The sequence below is a fragment of the Coptis chinensis genome, chromosome 4 (assembly GCF_015680905.1).
Source record: "Coptis chinensis isolate HL-2020 chromosome 4, ASM1568090v1, whole genome shotgun sequence".
In the NCBI taxonomy this organism is placed as follows: domain Eukaryota; kingdom Viridiplantae; phylum Streptophyta; class Magnoliopsida; order Ranunculales; family Ranunculaceae; genus Coptis; species Coptis chinensis.
The window spans coordinates 233,986-251,309 of record NC_141459.1 but is presented as its reverse complement, the minus strand read 5'-3'; the positions used below and the strand labels follow the sequence as shown (position 1 = coordinate 251,309).

General features: G+C 40.2%; 3 protein-coding genes across 3 annotated transcripts; 2 read left to right on the top strand and 1 right to left on the bottom strand.

Moving 5' to 3' along the window:
- Window positions 1–238: 238 nt before the first annotated feature.
- Window positions 239–3,571, top strand: LOC147500902 (4,5-DOPA dioxygenase extradiol-like). Its single transcript, XM_086605909.1, is given in 4 exon segments — window positions 239–526; window positions 2,650–3,020; window positions 3,207–3,249; window positions 3,251–3,571. Coding segments are annotated over 4 exon segments (786 nt in total). The 5' UTR covers window positions 239–298; the 3' UTR covers window positions 3,395–3,571.
- Window positions 3,572–4,442: 871 nt separating this feature from the next.
- Window positions 4,443–8,747, top strand: LOC147500901 (4,5-DOPA dioxygenase extradiol-like). The gene is made up of 3 exons (XM_086605908.1): window positions 4,443–4,829; window positions 7,797–8,167; window positions 8,355–8,747. Exons 1-3 carry the CDS (start codon window positions 4,521–4,523, stop codon window positions 8,542–8,544), a joined length of 870 nt encoding a protein of 289 aa, XP_086462034.1. The 5' UTR covers window positions 4,443–4,520; the 3' UTR covers window positions 8,545–8,747.
- A 240-nt stretch (window positions 8,748–8,987) lies between these two features.
- Window positions 8,988–17,324, bottom strand: LOC147500900 (amino acid permease 3-like). Its single transcript, XM_086605907.1, has 6 exons — window positions 17,191–17,324; window positions 16,498–16,731; window positions 16,011–16,104; window positions 15,426–15,786; window positions 9,667–9,888; window positions 8,988–9,527 (listed from the first exon to the last, which is right to left on the bottom strand). The coding sequence occupies exons 1-6, from the start codon at window positions 17,264–17,266 to the stop codon at window positions 9,096–9,098; spliced, it is 1,419 nt and encodes a 472-aa protein (XP_086462033.1). The 5' UTR covers window positions 17,267–17,324; the 3' UTR covers window positions 8,988–9,095.

The following is a 17,324-nucleotide window of genomic DNA, read 5'->3' as shown; positions in this document are numbered from 1 at the left end:
CCCCTTTGGTTTGGTACATTGGCGTGCAGTGAGAGGTTCTCAATGGTTGGGAGTTGGGATGTTGGTGTCAGACTGTTTTGTACCTGGAGTGATCGTCACTGATGATGCCAAATTGCCAACCGAAAAACTAGTGTTTGTCAATAGAAAGAATTTAAGAATAAAAAAAAGGGTAAGAAGTCAAAATCAATGTCCTTTAAAAAGAGATTGTCTCAAAGAAAGCTTTACAAATAAGCTCATCTATCTACTACGTCTCTTTTCCTATATAGTTATTCATAAATCGACTACCTGTAAGCTGTTAATGGATACCTTTTTCATATCACATGGATCACCAACACTATCTATTGATGATTCACTACCTGCAAGGCACTTTTTGAAGTCATGGGAAGACAAGGTATTTCAAGAAAAGCCCAAATCCATACTTGTGATATCTGGGCATTGGGAGACTTCGGAACCAACTGTGAACGTTATAGATGGTCCAAACGACACCATCTATGATTTCTATGGGTTTCCTAAGCCCATGTATCAGGTGCGTAGCGTTGCCCCACTTTCTGTCTAGTCTTTTCTTGATTCATCAAATGTGTAGATTTTGATTGTCAACTTCAATTTTATTTCCGGAGTTACTATTCATTAATGCTATTGTCTACGGTTATCTAGTTGGTAGACTTTTTGAGGTTAGCAATGTTTATCTATCACCTACTTTCCGTGTTGGACGTCATCCACGTCATTTTGTTGGTATTTTTTGTCCTCTTTTATGCATTGATACACTGACATCAAAATTGTGAAAGAGTACTACTCATTGTCAAAAACTCAAAATGTCTAAGGTATATCAGTATACGTAAGGACAACATTCAATTCATTTTTATTTATAAAGTTCTTAGACCAGCCAGTTCTATCAGTTAGCAGTATTACACTAGCTTTTTTTTTTTTTTTCCTCAAACATTTTTCATATTATTTAAACTAAACGGGGCGTTGAAATACCCATACAGTCAGAAAAACTGATCTTTTGATATCTGAGGTCTATCATGCCAGCTCATGTGATGACTAAAAATTGCCAAACGTGCCAGTGTGTCGCTGTTGCATTTACTTCAATATGTGGGTGATGGATATGTTTTAACAAGGAAACAATGGCGAATATCCTCAATGAAATGGACTATCCCCTGTCTTCTCCTTAAAATCAAATGTCCTTTTATGTAAAAGAGATTAGTCTCATGGCCAAAGCTTACGCTAGGAAAATGTTAAGCTCGTAATCTATCAATAAAACCCCGTCGTAGTTCTTTATCCCTATATATAGTCATTCGTAAATCGACTTTCTTCTTGTAAGCTGTTAATGGATACCTTTTTCATATCTGGGCATCCTTTGGATCTTCCAAAACAATCTAGCTTTGATTGATTCACTGACCCTTTTTGTTCAAAAGTCATTTCACTTTTTGATGTTCAGCAGATGATTACAAAGAGTTCCATATTCCAGTTGATTTCTCAAAATTGTTGAGTCTTTGATATCCAAATCCATAACAATTTGGGGATATCTGGTCTCCATTGGGAAAGGGCATTCTTTTTGAGCAGGTTCGGACCCAACTGTCACGGGTTAAAGTTTAAAACCTATAAATGGTCCAGGATGAGTTTAAAGCACCATCTATGAATATTTCTATTGGGTTTCCGGATGATTCTCCAATGTATCGGGGTTTTGGTTGCGGTTATAGCGTTGATACCCTGATTTCACCGTATTCCATTAATTGTTGCCCAAACTCTAGTCTTTTCTTATGCGAAAGTGGAATGGAGATAATCGCAAAATGTGATAGATTTTGATTTCCTTGTGTTGCTATCAATGAGGTCCGAGACTAAAAATCGGTTTTATTTCCGGTATATTTACTATTCATTCTTTGCTTGGGATCCATCTTTCTGAACGGTTGATCTATTTCCCATCCCAATCCTTTTGGTAGACTTTAGGATTTTGAGGTTAGAGTCAATGGTTTATCAGTCAAGAAATCTTGATTTTCCGTGTTGGACGTCCATCCACGTCATTTTGTTCCCAACCTTTTTAGCAAGGAGAGCTAGATTTGTATCCTCTTTTATGCATTGATATACTTTGACTTTTCAAAATTAACCGAAAGTGAACTTTCCTAGTGTTTAAATGTCCCAGAAAAACGATGTACATCAATGGGATGAGTAATCAAAAACTCAAAATGTCTAAGGGTAGATATCTGTTTTGTAGTATACGGGTTGAAGGACAACATTCAAGTTTGAGATTTTTATTTGATGTCAAAAGTTCTTAGACCAGCTTAAAAGTTCTATCAGTTAGCAGATCAGATTTTTCAAAGTTGATTTGATGACCTGATGCTTGACAGAAGAGCAGTATTACACTAGCTATTACAGTATATATTACAACTTTTTTGGTATTTATAAAACTGGGGCTGGTAAGATATAGACATGTATGTGAAATGCAAAGGGTAGCTAAAGCCTATACATGATGAGGTTCATTATTTGTAGAGGTATATATACACAATCTTGAATGCACCTTCATCTACTTGGCCTGTATCTCCCATTTGATACGTTGTGGTCCATAAAAAGTGAGGCATCTCATCGACTGAAAATGCTGTAGTTGTTCTCTTACAACTTTACCAATTTGGTGTTGCTCTTGTTGTTCACCAGCTCAAGTACCCGGCACCAGGTGCACCAGAACTAGCCATGAGAGCAAAGGAGTTGTTGTTGGCAAGTGGTTTCAATTGTGTAAAAGAAGACAAAGCACGCGGACTTGACCACGGTGCTTGGGTTCCCATCATGCTTATGTATCCTAAGGCCAACATCCCGGTGTGTCAACTTTCAGTTCAAACTGACATGGATGGAGCGTATCATTATAATATGGGCAAGGCATTGGCTCCTCTTAGAGAGGAAGGAGTCCTTATAATTGGGTCAGGAAGTGCAACTCATAACTTGAGGGCGCTCGATCGGAGTGATGGTTCTGTTGTCTCTTGGGCTGAAGAATTTGATACTTGGCTGAAAGAATCTCTAATAAATGGAAGGTATACATTCACAATTGAAACCTATTTCTTTCTTTTTTCCTTTCCTTGATCAACCTTGGCATTACAGTAGCAATTATAATCTTGTTCTTACTGAAAACACTAGAGAATCTGTATGTTCGTGTTGCCTTGTATTTTAGTTCCTTTGTGTCAACTATGTACAAAGTATTAACTTATGATACTTGACAGACATGAAGATGTGAATAACTATGAAAAAAGGCCCCATTCGCTAAAAGGCACATCCATGGCCTGATCACTTTTATCCATTGCACGTAGCACTTGGGGCTGCAGGTGAAAATGCCAAAGCAGAACTGATCCATCATAGCTGGAGCCTTGGTTCACTGTCTTATGCCTCTTACCGTTTCAAGACAGATTGATCATTCATGGATGCTTTCGACAATGATTACTTAACTCTCAATGTATTATGTATGCAGAATAAAAAAGCAATGTTTTATAAGTCAAATTCTTTGTATAAATTTCCTTAAATGTGTGAAATGGACAAATGGTGTTGACAAATGTTCTTACAATATATATTTGTTTATTTCTTTTTGCAATGGGACTGAAGAAAGCTTGAAATATTGTTTTCTTTCTCTCTTGTTAAGTTACTCCGTTTCTGAGGTTGCTTGAATTGTTTCAGATTACTATTCTGCAATCTGTTTGGAATAAACAGGAGAAAGATACTCCCTCTGTTCATTCTATTCCAGTGAAGTTCGTATGATTCTATAAATCACAATTCCGGTTTCTAGAAGTTCTTTTACTGTTAGAAATCTCCCCCACCCCCAGCATGTCGCTTCACCTACAGTCGCACCATCCACCATGTGGCATATGTGCAATAGTTGACCGCTTTTTTTACTATTGAAAACATAGAAATACAATTATAACTGTAGGAGTTCTCCCTAGGACACTAGTGCAAGTGTGCAACTACATCTCGTGGGACTTGGACTGGACTTCTTATTACGATGTTAAATCCTTAGGACGTATGTTTAGTGTATGTGCGCGACTTCGAGATCAGGTGTGTCGGTGTGGCCACATCGGGGTATGTAGCCAAAAAAAGTATTTTGGTTTGGTTTTGACGTGCACTGTCTTAATGGTGTTGCCTGTTGAACTGTTAGAGCAATTTCAATGCTCTGGATCTCCCTGAAAAACCCAACTCTCTTTCTTCCCAACCACAAACCCATCTATTTTCCTCTCTCAAAATTCTTTCCACCTCCGCTCATGCGGGATGTTGGATTGTTTGCAGTTTTTTAAATTGTATGTTGTGCACGACTTCGAGATTTTTTTTTTTTCTGTGTGGCGGGATGTTTCATTCCATCGGAGGTTTTTGAAGCCACACAAACCAATTCGTCCCCTTGGTTTGGTACTTTGACGTGCACTGTGCTCAATGGTGTCGCCTGTTGAACTGTTAAGTACTTGACTACTTGAACTGATGCCACATTGGCAACGAAATCACTCGTGTTGAGTTAAAACATGAGGGAAAGTCAATGAATATATCCTTTAAAAGACATGCGAGATGGCACGTCTTTTTGTCTCAGAGAAAACTTTACAAACCATCTCATAATTCGACTTTCTTCTTGTAAGCTGTTAATGGATACGTTTTTCATTTCACATGGATCACCAACGCTATCAATTGATGATTCACTACCAGCAAGACACTTTTTGAAATCATGGGAAAACAAGGTGTTTCATGAAAAGCTCAAATCCATACTTGTGATATCTGCGCATTGGGAGACTTCGGAACCAACTGTGAACGTTATAAATGGTCCAAACGACACCATCTATGATTTTTATGGGTTTCCTAAGCCCATGTATCAGGTGTGCAGTACTGTTACCCCCGTCTCTCTAGTCTCTTCCTCAATTCATCAACTGTTTATATTTTGATTGCCAACTCCAATTGATATTTTGATGATTTGGTAATTGATGATTGTGCTTTTAACTGGATGGAAAATGAGTAGAGCAGTTGAGCTGCTTAGGCTTTTTTGGATCAGTCTTTGATGGTTTATAGGGCGGTCGAGCTTGTCTGTATAAGCTTTTTTTTTTTTTTTTTTTTTTTGAAATGGTTATGGGGTTAAGGCAGACCCCCACCTGTGTTTATTGAACGTTGAACCTTACAAAGCCTCCCTGAGAGTTAGATCATTAGGGAAGCACACAAAGCCTTACAAAATAAAAATGCAACACGCAACAAACTTGACAAAGATGAGATTACTCACTAGCTAGACATATCACAATGGGTCCTCGATCAAGAATGAAGTGATAGCAAGCAATGCTATCTCATTCTCTTACTTTTTGGCCATTAATTGCTTCACTATCTTTGGATGATCCTTCCTAAGATGAGTCTGCTCTTTCTCATAGTCACAGAAGAAACCCTCGCAAGCACAACACACATAAGTGAGTCCTAGAGTGTCATCCCAAAATTCTTTGGTGTAGTCCTCAAGATTCCCCATCTTTTTGTTTTTAATTATTGACTTTACCTTTTTCATCATTGCAAGAGTGGGCTCTACTTCTCCCGAAGAACGCTCTTGTATTCTTTTGCTTCTTTTTGGATTCACAACACTCCATTCGTTTTGATCCTTAGACTGGGTTGTATACCCTGATGTATTCTTAGGAACATGATCTACAAATAATTCGTGTTCTGATTCAAGGAGATCATCTTCTAATTCTCCTTCGCTCGCATTAGCTAACTCCAAAGTGTTCATCTCTTGAGTCCCAACTGCCAAGACATTTATAGGGTCTTTCTCATATGATACTACCCTACCAGTTGAGTCTCCTCTGTTAGAAGCACCCATACTAACAGTTAGGCCACCTCTAGATGATGTTCCACCTTTAGTAGCAGAGCCACCTCTAAAACTTCCTCTTGCAGAAGTGCCACCTCTTACATCACTGTGATGTTGATGTTGACAGTTGATTTGTACAGGTGTACTTAATTCCTCCTGTTCTTCTTGCTCAATCATTTGGAAGGGATTTACATTCTGCACAATTGGCTTACTAGGTTGCTCTGTAGCTGGAGATATAGAAATTACATCGGAGTCCTGAGCTGTAGTGTTATTTTCCACCACATTAATGACTTCAGCTACTTCAGTTGGTACATTCACTGTTTGCTCTTTCTGTTTGTCACTGGTCTCTTTCACTACCCATACAGTTTTAGTGTTTGATGTACAACTGACTGCTTTGTGCCCAAATTTTTTGCAAGTTGAGCAGGCAACGGGAATCCATGGATATTCAAGGTCTATGTCCATCTCCTTTTCATTCATCTTGATCCTAACTGATTTCTTGTACTCATGATCAACTGGAACCTCAACACAAAACTTTGCAAAGTTAAGCCTTTGCCTTAGCTTAGTGGCCTGGTCCATACACATAGGGTTTCCTATTAGACTTGCTACATAGTCGAGTCCATCATCTGTCCATAGTTGTTTGGGTAGGTTCATCAGTTTTACCCAAACTGGCAGTGTTTTGATAGAAGATTTCTGAGCTTCCACCTCCGGTGTCCACTGCCGAATGACAAAAAGCTTCCCAGTGATATAGATTGGGTCTGCTTCTAAGATTTGCCTCATGTCTTCCACTAAACTAAACTTGAAGTAAAATAAATCTTTGTCAGTAGAGATGGAGTACCCACCTTTGAGTTTCCAGTTTTTTTGCACGAAATCTCGCACTAGTGGGTAAGGCAGCCTCCTTCCGAAGAAGAACCCCACCACGTAGTTGCTCCACTCATTTATACCCTTGTTGATAAGCTCAGATGGGATTGTTGCAACACCGTCAACTATGTTGACATTCACCTTCTTTAGTGCAGCAGAGTTGTCAGAGCGACTCCCTTTAAAGAGAGAGCTCCATGAAGAATTAGCAGCAGTAGTACTAACTTGAGCTGAAGGAGAGGCCAAGTTAGCATTTTGAGGAGTAACATTACAAGCAACAGTTAGAGATGTTGCTGGTAAGGGGGGGAAATCATTGACCGAAGCTAGTGGGTTTTCCATAGTGGTAGAGTATAGATCAATTCTTAGAGGAGAGATCTTCAAAAAGAGCCTGGCCAGAGAAGTAGAAGTTGTCAGTCAATGGTGGTCAAGCTTGGGAAGTTTGCCTAAAAAGGGAGCTTTTTTTGTAGGAACTCTTATAGCCTATGATAAAAGATTACTAGAAATGGAAAGGGTATAAGGTTTCTCTCACTAGAACTAGAGAGGGCCACACCATGTTGCGGCCTCCCCACCCTAACTAAACGTTTATTTTTTGGGCCATGATACAAATCTGAATGCCTGTGTTCATGAGGCAACAACCCGAACAGATTTCAAAGCTTGTTTAACAAGCAACCTGAGCTTGAGCTTACAAGTATACAACTGGCTCAACTCAAATAGCAATCTCCATTATATCAACAAAAAAAAAGGTCCAGTGGATCAAACCATGGTTTTTTTGATAATCATCGTGATACAAGTTGCGTTTGTGGTTTTGAGAAAAACATGCACACACACACATGGTTTTTGCATTACACGCACTATATGTTAGAACTGTTTTTGGTATTTATAAAATTGGGGCTAGTAAGATGTTGTCAGAAAGCTATTATGACATGTATATGCAATGCAAAGGCTAGCTAAATGCCTAGACATGAGGATCGTTCACTATTTGTAGAGGTAACCATATACAGAATCTAGAATGCATCTAGCTTCATCTACTTGTCCTGTATGTCCCATCTGATATGCTGTGGTTCATAAAGAGTGAGGCATCTCATCAATTGAAAATGTCTAATTTGTTCTCTTCCAACTTTACCAATTTGATGTTGCTCTTGTTGTTCACCAGCTCAAGTACCCGGCACCAGGTGCACCAGAACTAGCCATGAGAGCAAAGGAGTTGTTGTTGGCAAGTGGTTTCAATTGTGTAAAAGAAGACAAAGCACGCGGACTTGATCACGGTGCATGGGTTCCCGCCATGCTTATGTATCCTAAGGCTAACATCCCGGTGTGTCAACTTTCGGTTCAAACAGACATGGATGGAGCCCATCATTATAATATGGGCAAGGCATTGGCTCCTCTTAGAGAGGAAGGAGTCCTTATAATTGGGTCAGGAAGTGCAACTCATAACTTGAGGGCACTTGATCGGAGTGATGGTCCTGTTGCCTCTTGGGCTGAAGAATTTGATACATGGCTGAAAGAATCTCTAATAAATGGAAGGTATATATTCACAATTGAAACCTATTTCTTTCTTTTTTCCTTTCCTTGAGCAACCTTGGCATTACAGTAGCAATTATAATCTTGTTCCGTACTCGAAACACTGGAGAATCTGTATGTTCGTGTTGCCTTGTATTTTAGTTCCTTTGTGTCAACTATGTACAAAGTATTGACTTATGATACTTGACAGACATGAAGATGTGAATAACTATGAAACGAAGGCCCCATTCGCCAAAATGGCACACCCATGGCCTGAGCACTTTTATCCATTGCACGTTGCACTTGGGGCTGCAGGTGAAAATGCCAAAGCAGAACTGATTCATCATAGCTGGAGCGAAGGTTCGCTGTCTTATGCCTCTTACCGTTTCAAGACAGTTTGATCATTCATGGATGCTTTCGACCAATGATTACTGCACTTTCAATGTAGAATAAAAAAAAGCAATGTTTTATAAGTTAAATTATATTTGGACAGTGTGTTACAATGTATTAATTTCCTGTTTATCAACAAAAAATGTATGAATTCCCTTAAATGTGTGAAATGGTGCTGACAAATGTGCTTATAATATTTATTTGTTTATTTATATTTTCAATGAGGTTGAAAAATGCTTGAAATAGTGTTATCCTTTTCTCTTGGTATGTCATTCCATTCCCTAGGTTGCTTGTTTCAGATTTTAAAGTTTTACATGCTATTCTGCAGTCTGCTCTGAATAAACAGGAGAAAGATACTCCCTCTGTTCATTCTTTTGCAGAAGCTGAAACAGTCGAGGATGCTCTCGTATTTGATCAAAGGAAATATGAAAAAAAAATGCCTGATAGGGTTGCATTGAGCTCTTTAAATGAACAAATGAAGAAAAATTGTAAATTACACTTTCATGGACAGCAATACAATTCTTCAAGTAGTTCCTATACTGATACTGATCCTGTTAAGCAACTAAGATTCAATATGAAAAAGTTTTGCCTGTCTAAGACTGTCTATAAGCCCTACAAATGAACCAATCATTGCAGCAAAACTGACTGCCAAACAAATCAGGCACAATCCATGTAAGAGAAACCATTTGGGAGTTCCTGGTTCTATTTTCCTCTGAGACAAATACATGTTTACTGGTAAATACACCGTCATTGGCCAGAATGATGCTGCACCAAGCAACCCCATGATAGCATTGAAGAAGGGCAACAACATTGAAACTACTGTTGTAAAAATAATGAAGATTGATCTTGAGATCGTTTTGGCTGGCATGAAGATTAAGAATCTCGCTTTTGTGAAGGGCACTCTTATTGTGCAAACGCTTTGAAAGAACGTGGTATCCGGCCATGTGGAGATAATCTTATTCTCTATGGTGGCAAAAATTGGGTGCGCAAAAACCTGAGAAGGACATGGATTTACAATGTAAGTTCAGCCTATGAGGCCAAGCATAACAAGCATCTTACAATGGCAGTAGCTATGACACATAGCATTTAATTAAAAGTTCTTTAAACATCACCGAACCAAATACTATGCTAACCTGGTAGGCTCCAACAAGATGGACAACGATGAAAACGTTGGCTACATCCACCAACCAAAATGGTTCATAAAATCCAGCAAGGATATTTCCTGGTACACTGTCACCAAAAGCTGCATATCCTGTGCAACCAATGGCTATGTAGAAAATGGTTGTTATACCAATCCCGTACAAGCTTGCCTTTTTCATTGTTACATTCTCTGAAGGAGGTGATCTCAAGGTATCCTGTTTATTTGCAACCAGTTTTATCTTAAATAAGGTTGCAAAATCAAAATGCAGCAATAAGATTCAAATGTTGGGGATTACACCAATACCAATCGGTTCCCCCACTACACAGATAACTTGTATGAACACACTTCAACTCTAGATAAATCTCAAATATCACAAACTACCTATACTAACATGCCCAACTCGCTAAACAACTATCAACAACAAATAATAATGTAAAGCAGTTAAACAACAAACCACAACACAAAGATTTACCGTGGTTCGGCCAATGATGCCTACTTCCACAAGAGCCAGTTCTTAATAAAATGGGAAGGAAGATTACAATCTCTCCTTTACTCTCTCACCTTACTAGATCACTCTTATCTCTTTACTGTGGTTGTATCTCCTCAAAAGGTTATCTCTTTTGTTTTAGTCCGGATTCCAATCCTTCCGACTTGTTTGGTTTACGGTTAGCTTAGGTTTTCCAAAACCTTGATTTTGGTTTTATCTCCAAAACCAAATTAGGATAACTTGTAGCAAGGGCCCACGAAAATAGAAGCTAAAGGCCGAAGTCGACCGAAGACTGACAATATTCCCTTTAGAGCTATGTTTGAAATGTAGACCGGAAGTTTGCCCGTTTCGCGTCGGCTCCGGTTTCTCTCCTCATGTGAGGGATAACTCAACAATCTAGCATGAGGGGGCTACCTCCATGCAACAAATCAACGGGAGAGGAGTCGCCATTCAATAAGACAACAAACATCAAACTTACCTTTTCGTAAGACTTTGGTCATCATATCCGATTTTGTCGGTATGGATCTTCTCGATACACAAATGCTTGTCTTCGAAAGTACTTCTCTAATCCAATGATAACGCGCGTGTATGTGCTTGGATCTAGAATGAAAACTTCGGATTCTTGCTCAAGTGGATGGCGCCCGACAACATAGTAACTACAAACTGCGCTTTTATGTCGAAGAACCTCTTCATCCATAGCAACTCTTTGCAACACTCGCTGGTCGCAATATAACGGCTTCAGAAGTGGAGAGGGCAACACACTTTGCAACTTAGATTGCCAAGAAATTGCAAAAGTAACCGGATAACCGGAGGTGGACTTCATCGAAGTCAACATCACCGCCATGTCCGCATCGATTGTAGCCTTCAAGTAAGGGCTTACTTCCACCAAAGCACAAACATGATTTGGAAGTGCCTTTGAGATATCTCAATATCCACTTAACACCTTCCCAATGTTCTTTACCCGGATTTGATTGTGAAATCGCTTACCACCCCAACGGCGAAAAGCAATATCCGGTCTAGTACACACCATGGCATACATCAAACCGCCCCTCGCGGATGCATAAGGAATCTTTTCCATCCGACTCGCCATGCTCACCCTTAGAACACATCTCTTTGGTCATGCGCGCGAATCGCCACCAAGCGGTTAACCGACCGGGCGGCTTTTGATCCATGTTGAATCTCTTCAACACCTTTCTCAATGTAGCTTTCTTGAGAAAGCCACAACTTTCCACTCTTTGTCCACGAAAGTGATCCCAAGTATCTGCTTTGCTTGACCCAAATCCTTCATCTCAAAGGACTTACTCAAGTCTTTCTTGACTTGGATATCTTGTTGATGTTTAAGCCAACTATCAACATATCATCCACATACAAAGCCAAAAGACTATGAAATCCCCATCCGAAATCTCTCGAACAAGCGACAATGATCTAGCGACTTCTTGTATCCTTGCTTCACCATAAAGGAGTCAAACTTTATGTACCATTTATCTCGGTGCATTTCAACCCATACAAGCTCTTTTATCACTTGCATACTAGGTGCTCCTTGCCTTTGACCTCAAACCCTCCTCGTCGGGTCCATGTAGACATCTTCTTCAAGGTCTCCATGAAGAAAAGTCGCCTTAACATCATCTATTTGCTCAACCTCTAGGTTCTGCCATACCCAATACCACCCGGATAGAAGTCATCTTCACTACAGAGAGAAAATCTCATCAAAGTCAATCCCTTTCCTTTGACCGAATCCCCTTCACAACAAAGCGAAGCTTTGTGCCTTGGTTGAGGATTGTTCTCCTCATGCTTGACTTTGTATATCCACTTATTCTTGAGAACTTTTCTCCCCGTGGGTTTCTCAACTAACTCATAAGTGTGATTCTTATGCAAAGAATCCATCTCGCCATGCATGGCCTTCAACCACTTTTCTTTTGTTCGTACCTTCAAGTGCCTCTTGATAGTACATAGGTTCTCCACCATCCGATAGTAGCACGCACGCGTTATGTGGTGGATACCGGTTGAAGCTATTCAGGCGTCGGACCTCCTGCCCCCCCATCCGGGTGCCTCGGGGAGGATACACCGCTTGCTCGGTGGTGGTTCATGCATCTCATCCGCATCTTCTATACCAATAGGTTCTATCCCATCATGAGCAATAGGATTTCATCATGAGCTTCAAACTCATGGTTCTCTGCAGATTCTCAAGCGTGACGCGTTCCACAACAGGAACCGGTTCGAATCAACAAGATCATTGGTGAAAGCCCAGCTTCTTCACCCTCCTCAAAGTCCGCTATGGTTTGGTCTTCTAAGAACACAACATCTCGACTTCGGATTACCTTCTTGTTAATCGGATCATAGAGTTTGTAACCAAACTTTTCAGATCGAAAAATGCACCGCTTGGCTTTGTCATCAAGCTTGAATCTCTCATCCTTCGAATATGCACAAATGCCCCCGCACCCAAATATTCAAGTATCCATAATCAACATCTCCGCCCGACCATACTCTCTACGGATAATCACTAAGAGGCTTTTTGGTGATAGTTGATCACATGCACGGTCAGACGCATTGCTTCTACCCAAGAGTTTCTAGGTAGCTTAGAGTGAGATAGCATGCATCTTATCCTCTCTACAATGGGTACGGTTCATTCTCTCGCTATTCCATTCATTGCGGTGTGTCTTGGGAACGGTCCGCTCATGACGAATCCCATGACTCGCAATACTCTTCAAATGGCCCAATGTACTCACCCCCATTATCCGAGCGAATACACTTCAACAACTTCCCAGCCTCTCTTTCCACCATCGTGGAATTTTCAAACACGCCAAGTACTTCATCCTTGGTCTTGGACTATAGGCCCATATCTTTCTTGACGATCATCAATGAATGTCAAGAAGTCACGAAGCTCCCCGGTGGGACTTCACCTCATAGGACCACATAAGTCCGTGTGCACTAGCTCAGGGCCGATTGTCCTTTTCGTGGAGACGGGAATCTTTGGAAAGACACCCCGTGTTGCTTTCCTACCAAACAATGAGTACATGTATTTAAATGTGTACCTTTAATAATCCGGCATGGCCTTTTGCTTAGCAAGAACTTCCATCCCTTTTATGCCCATGTGATACGTCTCTTGTGCCACAGCCAGATGAAGCTTCTTCTTCGCGCGATTAAAGATTCGCTTCTCGCTTTACACAAACTATTGTGTTTTGTAAAGAGAGCAAGTTTTCTTTCCCTCGGCCGCTACAATGGAACCCTCAATTTCCATACCCCGCTACCAAACGAGTTTACAAAGCCATCATCATCTAATTTCCCGGCCGAAATTAGGCTTAACCGTATGTCGGGGACATGTCTTACATCCTTGAGTGTCAAGGTGTAGCCGACATTGGTTTTCTACATGAACATCTCCAATGCCTATAATCTTGAGACCTGTTACCCATCCTCACTTCACCATATTCACCACAACCGTAGGTAGTGAAGAATCCCCCGGTCTTGCGGTGTGACGTGGATAGGATGCTCCCCGTATCTATCACCCACTCAGATCCCGACATGAGGTACTAAGACAAAGACACACCACCAATCGACACAATTCCCACTCAGGTCATCGACTAAGTGCGGTAGTATCTCCGCTGTGTTAGTTCCTCCACCGCACCATGTCTTCATGTACACGGTTATTCTTCTCATCCCTTCTTTGTTCTCGCAGACTCATATCCGAAGTGGCCTTTGGTGGCACAATAGTAACATTGCCTCCTCGCCTTTAGGAGTTCTAGCTTCACCCCTAGATTTACTTCGTCATCACCTCTAGAACGAGATGGTTTTTCGCTTCGACCTCTCCCCCGTTTCTCGTGAAAAGGACCTTCGAGTTAGAAGAGTCGCTTCTTGCACTCCTTCTAGTCTCCTCATTCAACAAAGACGCGGTAGCCATCTCCATGGTAACAATTCCATCCTTGGTCGCTCCATGTAGAGAAACCGCTAATGTCTCCCAACTTTTCGGGAGAGCCTAATAGAAACAAAGCCTCAACTTCGTCTCCCAAATTGATCTTCATCAAATGCATCCGATTGATGATATTCTCAGACTTCATTAAGATGCTCGGACATTGAAGAACCTTCTTGGTACTTCGTGGTGCGCAAACTTCTTAACGAACTAGCACTTTGTTTCCACCCGACTTCCTCTCATAAAGGTCTTCGAAGTTTCTTCCATGATCGAAGGTTGTAGTCTCTTGGGCCACATGGTGAAAGACACCGCCGCCTATCCATTGTCGAATGTACCCAATAGCTTTTCTTCGCAAGCTTTTTCCAAAATTTCATCGGGATTCTTTTCGGTTTTACTCCCTCATTCTCAATGGGAAGTGCCAAGGTTATAGCAAGTCTTCCATCTTGGCTTTCCGGATGGTGTAGTTCTTCCTATTCGGACTCATCATCATACGAAAGTGTTCACGGAATGGTCCATCTCTACAAGTTATTTAACCTCAAATCTTCTCTCGGGAATTTCACAAACACCTTCGACCAAGATTCGGATAACACCCTAGGCTATTCCAACCAAGGCTCGATACCACTTTGTGGGGATTACACCAATACCAATCGGTTCCCCACTACACTGATAACTTGTATGAACACACTTCAACTCTAGATAAATCTCAAATATCACAAACTACCTATACTAACATGCCCAACTCGCTAAACAACTATCAACAACAAATAATAATGTAAAGCAGTTAAACAACAAACCACAACACAAAGATTTACCGTGGTTCGGCCAATGATGCCTACTTCCACAAGAGCCAGTTCTTAATAAAATGGGAAGGAAGATTACAATCTCTCCTTTACAGTCTCTCACCTTACTAGATCACTCTTATCTCTTTACAGGGTTGTATCTCTGTAAAGGTTATCTCTCTTTTGTTTTAGTCTGGATTCCAATCCTTCTGACTTGTTTGGTTCTGTTAGCTTAGGTTTTCCAAAACCTTGATTTTGGTTTTATCTCCAAAACCAATCTTGTAGCAAGGGCCCACGAAAATAGAGATTATTCAGTCGCTTAAGACTGACAGGCTGGCACTTTTGAAGCTGGTCGCCTATATGTTATCGAGCTCGAAGTATTACTTATCGACTTCGGATGTCGAGTTTGCGTTTCTCGGCTCGGTTTCTCTCCTCATGTGAGGGATAACTCCAACATCAAATTCTTATGAACAAATGTAATTGGAGATACACACAAGAAACTTTAATTTCTATAATTTGTGAAAAGGACGAAGGTTCAAGAAATACGAACGTTCTTACTTTAGAAAATAACATATACGTACCTGGATTTCAATCAAGACCTCAGCATAAGTAAATGCGAAAGCAATATTCCCTAGAGCTTGAAATGTAGACCAAGTCTTAGAAGCTGAGGAAAGAGTAGCATCCTCTCTAGACATGATTCCCATCAGAGACCCTCGAATTCCGCCATGAGATATCCATTTTGCCATACACAAGCAAAAGCTAATAGTAGAATAGCCAAATGACATCACCGCTGCCACAACTGAAAGCCATGTAATCTTTTCCAAGTTTGGAAACTGCGATAATAAAATATTGATTGCCCCAAACATGATCATGAATGAATTCCCTGAAGCGCTACAGCCCGTGGTCTCATGCTTGTGGAAACAATATGATCGCGCTATTGCCCTATTTTCAAAAAATAAATGAGGGCATAAATATTAGGCTTTTGGTTGTTTACATGTGTTGCTTTCAGTTTATCTATGTATCTTGTCCTTAAAGTGTGTTGCATTTGAATTGAATACTATCATGTTAAGCATAAAATGTGTGTTGCATTTGATGTTCATCCGGATGTTGCTATGAGTCATTCTTGCAGTAACAGATCAACGATCTAGCTAGTGTAATTCATGTACCTCATGCTGGTAGCAGAAGTAATCGTGTAGCTGACCATAGCTCCCCACAAATTTGTGTGCTGCGCTATGAAGCACGCAATTACATTCTTAGGACCTGCAATAACATGGATTTACTTTTTTAGGTAAGTACTTATTGCTAAGCCCTCCCAAGCATGGAAGGAACCACCTGAGAGCAACTGCATTTGGTGATTCTTCTCAAAGTTATATTTATTTTTACTATAAGAAGAAACTTAGACTCAGAAACCAACAACAGTAATAAAATTAAGGAACCAAGGGCCAACTTGCTTAATTGCCAATGCTAGAGCAATTTGGTTATTGGCGATAGCAGGAACTAACCAAAGATAAATTTATATGGATTTCAATAATTCAATGCAGATTAGGAGCATACATCAGAAGAGTTAGACTATATTGATTCACCCCTAAATTGGATACTGCCAATTAATGAATAAAGGAAAAGGAAAATGTAAATATTTGTATTGAGTTGTACCTAGATATGATTTAACAGCACTCATATACGTGTGGTTTCTTGAGCCAGTGATTGGATCTGGACACCTATAACAATCAGCTAGGAGAGTCGAAGTGTAATATGTGATTGAAGCAAATGCAAGGAGAGAGATAGGCCCTATAATCCAGCCCAATTGCGCGACACTCCAAGCTAATGCTAAGATCCCCGACCCTATTACTGCTGTGATGCAATGAGCTGTTGCTGACCATACTGTACCTGTTACAATTATATCAAGAAACACACGCAATATTAAAGATTCAAATGAATTTGATGATTAAGCTAAATGTACATCGAGTCATTCAAATTATTATTTAAACCAAATCATACAAGAGTGTTCTGCATCTCCAGAAGGACAATCTAACATGCACTTAGGCCTTTTTTCTATAGCCAAGAGCAAAAAAAACTGATGAGACTAGGCATTTTGCTTGTTGTCTGGTCAACTCACTAGGAATTCACATAATCACATTCCTAGAGAGGTCTATGGCTTGCTGCCTTGCTCACAAGCAGCTACTAAACACATACAAATTAAAAGCACTTCAAGGGAGAGTTTGTGTGGTAATTGGTGAACAAAATTGCTGGAAATACTAATAAATTAAACATGATTTACATGAATCATGAAGTTATGTAACATAGATTATTCAGACTTTCGGGCATGCATGTATACAGTATACGTACCTTGTCTCTCTTTGCCGTCTTCTTTCTCAATGAAATTGTTATCTCTTCTTCCTCCCTCCACACCTTCTATCTCCATATTTCTAGACCACTCTTTCTTGCAATGCAACAACAAAAGAGCTTAAATACTACATCAG